This window comes from Austrofundulus limnaeus, unplaced genomic scaffold (assembly GCF_001266775.1).
Source record: "Austrofundulus limnaeus strain Quisiro unplaced genomic scaffold, Austrofundulus_limnaeus-1.0 Scaffold573, whole genome shotgun sequence".
Lineage (NCBI taxonomy): Eukaryota > Metazoa > Chordata > Actinopteri > Cyprinodontiformes > Rivulidae > Austrofundulus > Austrofundulus limnaeus.
In genome coordinates, this window is record NW_013952975.1 from 32,740 (window position 1) to 41,021 (window position 8,282).

An 8,282-nucleotide genomic window follows, 5' to 3' on the forward strand; every position below is an offset into this window, starting at 1 on the left:
GATATGAGTCAGATGGGTCAAAAAAATCGGATTTGGGTCGGATTTGCCTGCAGTGTGAACGTAGCCTCTGTCTGCAGAGCTGAAAAACAACCAACCTGAACCAGTTCTGTCAGGAGGAACAGGACAAAAACATGAAACGTTTGTGGAAAGAAACTAAAAACATTTGACCAAAATTAATGAGCTTTAAAGACAAACCAGGGTTTCCCCCAGCGCATTATAAGGCTGGTGGGCTGCCAGGCTTCACCTGCCTCCCCACCAGGCCAAGTGTTGTTCATTTACTTAGAGCGGACGCTGAACATACAGGTAGATGTAAACTTGTGACTGTGTAGAAAGTAAAAGATTTACAAAAAGACTCCTATTCAGGTATTTAACAAATAAATATTTTATACAGTATGTAAACATCTGGTTTTGTGTGTCTGTGTGTATGCAGGTGTGTCTGTATGTATGCAGGTGTGTCTGTGTGTATGCAGGTGTGTCTGTGTATGCAGGTGTGTCTATATGTGTGTGTGTACTCACTGCCCTCCCAAGTGCAGTGTAGCAGGTTGAGAGCTCCCTCCACCCTTTTCCAGTGCTGCAGGTGGAAGAAGGCGTAGGCGATGGCTTCACTGTCGCCTCTCTTTAAAATATGTTCTGGAGGGAGAATCAGACTCTTCATCTCTAGCAAGTACTGAGGAGGACGAGTAGAAGAGAGAGAATAGCTTCTGTTTAGAGACACGAAAAATGAAGTTACCTAAGATTTCTGTATGATTTTTTTCTTTGATTTCACTCATTTTTTTATCATGAGATGTGAACAAAACAGCATGAGTGTTAAAATCCAGCTGATATTTAATTAAGTAACATCTACAGTTTATGTTTACCTACAGTCGAACAACTGGGAAGTTGATTCTGCAGCATAAATACAATCTTTGTACTGTGCAGAGGAGTGCCTCAAGTATGTGTACTCAGTCCTTTACTCTTCCCTCTGCTGTTCTGACAAATTCACCACAAACCAGATCAATAAGTTTGCTGATGATACCACAGTGGTGGAACACATCAATAATAATAATAAAAATCGGACAGAGCTGAGGCAGAATACTTACTGAGTTGGTATACAAATAACAAACTGCCTTGTAATGTGAAAAAAGGCTGAATATTTCCTGCTCTCTGGACATCAGCAACTTCCCAGTGGACAGGATCAACAACACAGGGTTTAAAGACCATGGAGTATCTCTCCTGGACTCTGCAATGTGTCATGTTATTTAGGAGTGGTTCCCCCTTCCTTATGAAGGTGTGTGTGTGTGTGTATGTGTGTGTATGTAGTCCATCTGACACTCACTTTAGGGACATGAGGGTTGAACTCCACCGCTCTGTGAATAGCTTCTACTGCATTCATCTCTGCTGTGCTCAGGCCTCGTCTGGACGCTGCCTCTGGAGAGAACCTGCACAGGAAGTGTAGGTTAAAGCAAATACATTTGTATTTCCATCCTTATTAGGACACAGTCCAGTGTTTCTGTTTACTATTGTCAAAGAAGGGAGGTTCTCTCTAACAAACACCCCCCCAATCCACAAAGGAAAGTGGTCGTATTAATTGTGGGAGAAAAATTTTACTGTGTTTTCTTTTTCCCTAATGTACTACTACAATATGTTTCAATATTTTCATGTATCTAACATGTTATGTCATGGGGGGATACAATCCTCTTCATTTCTGTTTCCCTCCATCTCTACATAGCGCAGAGCGAAGCATTTAAACAACGGTGGATATATTTTTCACACCAGAGTCACAAGAGGACATGAAAAGAAGATGTGGACGTTCACTTGCTCATACGTCCATCTTGTCAATTTAACAATCGGCTTCTGCTCTGGGAGCACAGCAGATTTGTTTTTCCAGCAACATGTGGAAGCTGACAGTATGGCAGGCTGTTTTTACATTTAATAGGCTTCACCACAATTACATTCCAGATATCTGAAAATTATTTTATGACAAGACATATTTGTTATTTTAGTTCTTTAAGTGAGAGATAAAAGCTAACTAATGCAAAGTAATTTTTAATTTAACTTAATTTATTTAAGGAAAAAGTTTAACTCTTAAATGCTTAGTAATGTTTCTGCTGTCGATCGTCAGTCTGTGTTCAAAAGACTAAAGGATAAAAAGGTTTTGATTTCTTTGAACATAAATTATCTATTTCTATACAATCTATATTGTTTCATCTGCTTGTATAATCTTAGGATTTCCTTAAAGTGATAGTTCAGACCATGAAGTAGAGTTCTGTCAGTCAGGATTCAAGTCTGCTTCTTCAAACTGATGCTGTTCAAAGGACTATCGACAACAAGTGACATATTAACTTTCATATTTTTTCTACAGAAGCTCACATTAAAAGATCTGACTGTCCTTTTAAAACCCTGAGTGTGATTAGATGAGTTCAAAGAAAAACATCAGAACAGCAGATCTTTTGGTTTTAATATAACAAAGGAGTTCTAATGTTCTAATTGATGGTCAATAGGGGGCACCATGGTGTAAGGTTAACAAGTTCTAATAAATATTATGGTATGTTCTATTTAATTTTATAACAAAAATCAATGACATAATTTATTTTTTTATAATTTTTGACCAAAACAAGGGCAAATGTTGAGATTCATTAATGTGTTAGACAAACTGCACTAACACAAAAAGACAAAATAAACTTCAAGGTCTGCTGTAACTTGAAGAAACTGCCAGCCACCTTTCATACCAGAGCTTTAAATTAAAATAATCTTTTAGTTTGAGAAACGCCGGTTTTAAAACCGTGTTAATGATGTTTCCTGTGTGAGCTCATAGAATATTAGAACAGCTTGCAGGGTGTGTTAGGTGTGCTGAGGATCAGTCTAAGCTACGACCTCAACACATTACAGCCTAAAATCTGTAAAATTATCAGAGTCTAAGTTGACTGAGGCGGCCATCTTTACAGGGTTAGCTCCACATCGTAATCACTTGTATGTAAAGATCCAATGATCACTTTGAGTTTCACTAAAACATTTTCAGTGGTTCTAAAGTTATTTTGCTAAAAGACAGATGTGCAACACTATCACGCCTAACTTCAGCTTGATATTTGTAAAAGTTGTAGACATTTGAAAGGATGCTGTTCATCCATTGGTTATTGCCATAAAATCCCCTGCTGGTTCAGATATTTTGCTAACACAACAAACTCACACACACACACACACTGATGTTCTGTCTAACAGATGATTTATTCTACACTCCTCTGCAGCCTCAGATACTCAGTAACTCTAGAACTTTGTCAACAGAGGGGTTGATTGATACAGGAAAGCTTAATCCCATTAATCTGTGTGCAGATTATTTCAGCCTGATTCATAGTGATGCTGCCTCGCAGCCACCATCAGCTCCACCTGGACTCTAACAGGAACAGGAAGGAGTTCTACAGCTGCTGGAAACATTACTCACTTGTCCGACACTGCCCGGGCTTTGAGCAGAGCTGCTGTGTAGCATATTGTTGCAGATTTGGGTAAGCTAATATCTGTGGAGAACACAAAGCAGACAGAGAGGAGGGACTGTTAAATAAAACCAGGAAAATGACAGGTTGGTGTTAGAACAGACAGCTTCTGTCAGGCAAAATATAAAGTTCAGGTTTTAATCATCAAGTCTGGACCTGAAGGCAGCCTAACATGCATGTTCTTAACCTGAGAGAGGAAACCAGAGGACACACTCAAAGCCAGGACCTCCTCGTTGTGAGGCAGCAGTGCTAACCACTAATCCACTGTGCTGCAAACATGAGTGTTTTATTCCCACATCCTGTATTTCATTTATCTAACAGCTGAGTCATAATCCTAACAAGACTGGACCCATTGACCTATTACTGGATTGGACATCGCCTATAGCCGTGTTATGGCAATATTTATTTAACAAAGACAGAAATATGTGGTCCAAGAATGAAGGTACTCCGTGAGATGATCAGCTGAGTTTTATTGCAACAACAGGAAACACAGAGAACAACCTGGCCTGTCTCTGTGCCTCTGCTTCTCTCTGTCACTGTCTCTCCACACTACTGTGTCCACTGTTGAACTCTGTTTCTCGAGAGGCCTCATATATACATTAACAAACACCATTCTGTCATCTTAGCAAGATTTGATACAAGGTCAATGGAAAACACAAAGATAAACACAAGTGATATCTGAGAATGACTGTTAGCAAATCTTGTTCTGACTTTGATCATTCTGTCTGCAGATGAACAGCATGTCAGCATGTCAAAACCTAGGTCATTAAAGGATGTCATGAATAACTAGCTTAAACATAAAAGTATTAGATCCATTACAGCCGCTAGAGATAGCGACGCGCCGTCACAGGAGCCATTACTATGCATTGAGTCATGTCAATGAAACGGTGGAGTTTCAATGCGGGATGTGCGTCAATCTGTCACAAAAATATTCATAGCACCCTCATTTCTTATCTGATTTCTATAAAATAAGGCTTAAATTAAAGCTGAGAAAATTGCCGATGTTGTGATATGTAAAAATATGTATTTGCTCAAGAGATAAATCTTTAAGCAGTCTGGGAACTTTTCATTACAGGTTTTTGCTAACATATTTACAGTAGAAGCCCCTTTCTGTCACATAAAACTAAGAGTCATGTGTGTCGCTTACATATAACTCTAATTTTGCATTGTTTCCTGGTTCTTCATTTGTGCTGCAGTAAAGACAAATTCCTCCAGCTGGTCATAAAATAAATGCGGTCGGCCCCTCCACAGCTTAGCTTATGAAATGTACGGTGGAGAAAAAACGTTATGGAGTTTTTTACTCTGATATATATAATCACAAACTACAGGATATACCATATGCTGACTGGACAGAACATCTGTACCAGTCATATCTACACAGTTCAGCCTAGTAGTAGTAAAGGTAATTTTACTCTTGTCCATTATATTTACCTCTCACAATGTTATCCTAACATAATAACAATATTAATAAAAAATATAATAATTTGTTGGAACAGCAAACTTGTTTTTTCGTTGGTTTACCCGACATAAGGTTGTCAAAATCAAGCTGCATAACTGACCTACTTTCTGCATCTCTGACATTTTTTTAAATAAAATTTTTTTCTATAAAATATGGCTTAAATTAAAGCTGAGAAAATTGTCGATGTTGTGATATGTAAAAAATATGTATTTGCTCAAGAGTTGAATCTATAAGCAGTCTGGGAACTATACAATATTTTAATGACCTGTAAAATGTGATAATCTTAATCTTGTGATCTTGTTGTTGTAATGTTGACAATTTATGGCAAAATATTGCATCCATTTTTTACCACCATTCATGGATGTTCCCGAGTCAAAACTCAATGCAGAGCAATGGCACCAGTGCGGTGCACGATAAGTCACGTGATGTCCAATCCAGTAATATAGATCAATGACTGGACCATCCTGGTCCTGCATGTTTCAGAGGTTCCTCTGATCCAACACACCTGATCTGGTGAGTGGCTGATTAACAGGCTTCTGCAGAACTTAAAGAGGTAAAGTAATCTGCATCAGGTAAAACAAGTAAAATCTGCAGGATAGAGACCCTCCAGGACCAGGGTTGCCCACCCCTGCATTAAAAGATGCTTCAGCACACAAGTTCTACAAAGAGTCTTCACAGATCTGTTGTCAGTGTTAGTGTTTGAAAACAGGAACATACATGAGACTAGGCATGGGACGTATGATAACCTTGGGCAAAAATATCACAGTTTTGCGGTATGACGGTATTATGATTACAGCTCTAAAATTTTTGTTTTGAAATTTGTATTTAAAAACAAAAAAAGAAAAAAACTGTTCTATTATTATATTCAACTTTAATTATCTTTGGAAGCTGTTTTTAGATCTCAGAGGTGTTATACTGAAATTTTATTTACCTGTGTGCATCTGTACTTTGATTTTAAGCATCTAATGCAATTAGATTATCCTGATAAAGTTTACATCTAGTAAGAGAACTGCTTTTCCACTGCTTTATTAGTTTAAAAAAAATCAGTGTACACTGCACTTTTTTATTTATTTTATCTTTTTATTGAAGTAATGTATCACGTTGGGAGTTTTTATTGTGTTTTAAATTTCAGAAGGGTTTTTGACGTGAAGATGATATAATTATATGCACACAGAAACAAGAAATCACAACTATGAATGCGTGTTTATGAAACGTACGTTCAGCTAACGAGCTGCTCGGCTAAAGGAGGCATTCAGTTTTATCACCGTTCACTAAAAACTTATCAAATACACAATCCAACAACTCAAACAGTTTTGTAGACAAGTTGTGATCAGCGCATTAAGCCACAGCAACACAATGTGTTTCACAACCTGATGCTAAAGTTAGCTCGTTCATTTCAAGATAGCATAACTTTACCTGGAGCTGCGATCAGATGTGTTGCCTCCATGGTCCAAACTGCCGTTGTCTTTACGGCATCCTAAGTATTTTCATGTAGCTGGATTTATTATTTTAGACGGGAAAAGGTTTGGGGAACTCTGTTTTTCAGCCACCATCACACAACCCCCGCAGAGCTGCGAGGTCTGACAGGCAGTCTGCTGCGGGAGTGCGCGGGGGAAAGTCTGCAGCGGCACAGACCAGAGGAAAAATAAACAAAAAACACTTTCCGTTCTGCCATACCATAGGCACGGTATGACAGAAAATTTTGGTGGTTTTGAAATCTTGACTTTCTCACATCACAGTATACGTTAAAACTGCCTACATGAGACAAATACAGTTTATAATCTGAGCACAACAGATTTTACTGATGTTAAAACAGACTCTTCAGGTTAACAGATTTTCTTCTAGGTTAAAGTCTGAACCCGGTCCCGACCAAACGTTAGTCGTTCTTTAGTTGTTCAGTTGTTCTGTTGTCAAAAATTAAGTTCCTTCACATTTTTAGTTTTCTTTTCAGAGCTGCCTTTGACTGCTGGATTTAAACACCATCAGTTTCAGTTTGTGGTCCAACGCTTCTGTTTTCCTTCATTGTGCCAACATAATGTACTTCTTTTATATATGTTTGATCAAGTAAAGAACACTGAATTTTCTTATTGCTAGAAGATGTGAGGGTTTTAGACCCAGACAGACTGGCTTTTTATAATAAATCCATCCACACTGACTAAAAACACAACTCCACTGAAGAAAAGAAATGCCCACATCATGATGTTGCCACCATCATGTTTTACTGTGTATAGAGATATTTTGTGATGAAAAGGGTTAACTTCTAACCCAACAAAGCTTACTGTGTCCAAAACGTTCAATTTAGGGTTCATCAACAAAAACTGTTCCACATCAGAGGATGATCAATAAAGTCTATGGTCCAGAGTCCATTATAGTCTGTTAATGGTTAAATTGTTTAGAATGTGTTGCATTAAAAGGTGGGAAGGCTTTGAAAAGTCTGACATTTTACCAGGTATGTGTAGACTTTCTATACCCACCATCTAATTATTGTCCACTGAGGGTGAAACTAAGAAATGTTTGTCATTTAGGCTCAATTCTAAAATCCATGCATGACAACGATCGGGTCAGGTCAAACTGTGAAGATAAAGTTCATCTAAAGCCCTGAAAACCAGGATGAGTTAACGCCCTGATAAACATTTTGTTGCTAAATTAATTTAATTAAATCCTAAAACACCACAATCACCACACAAGGACGGCTCTGCACGATCACACTCATTAAGTTCTGAGTTTAAAACGATCAAAGCAGTGAGGCAGAAAATGGGAAAAGGCTAAATGAAGCTCGAGGTCTCCTGGAAGTTTAAGAAGTCTTCTTCAGAGAAAATTAAACGTAGGTCTGGTTTTTACCTTCAGCAAGTAAAGTTAAAAAACAAAAGAAAATCAGCTTTATTTTGGACAAAGACATGAGTGTTCACCATGTTCAGGGTTTGGAAATGTTTACTAAGATCAGCTGATCAGCTATATGTGGGGTTGTTTCTGGTGACATTTGGGGACAATTTTAAGACAAAATGCCTACCTTTGGGGACAACTGGTGCATTTGGGGACAAAAGTCGAATCCCTGTTTGGTTTAAATGCCATTGGTGGGTTGGGGGTTGGGTTTAGGACCAAGGTGTGAATTGAGTTTAGGTTAGTTTTAGGGTCAGGTAAAGGTTAATTTGTGAGGTTAATTTTAGGGTAAATGGTCAGTGTTAGGATGTAAAATTACCAAAAAAAACTTGAATGGAAGTCAATGGAAAGTCCCCACAAGGATAGAGAAACATAGTATGTGGGTGTGTGTTTGTGTGTATCTGCTTCACCAAATTGACCTCTCTTGGCGCTCGTTCTGTCTCCTTGCCTTGGCCGTCACTTCCTTGTTCATGATC

At 38.3% G+C, this 8,282-nt stretch overlaps 1 protein-coding gene across 7 annotated transcripts in view; it reads right to left on the minus strand.

Annotated features, from left to right (window-relative positions):
- LOC106530896 (suppressor of tumorigenicity 7 protein homolog) overlaps positions 1-8,282 on the minus strand; it is a gene marked incomplete in the record, with an annotated part of 79,728 nt that overhangs the window by 8,930 nt on the left and 62,516 nt on the right. For all 7 annotated transcript variants that reach the window (XM_014026622.1, XM_014026621.1, XM_014026620.1 and 4 more), the window contains 3 exon segments: positions 517-667; positions 1,316-1,418; positions 3,419-3,491. In XM_014026622.1, coding sequence (XP_013882076.1) covers positions 517-667; positions 1,316-1,418; positions 3,419-3,491 — 327 coding nt within the window.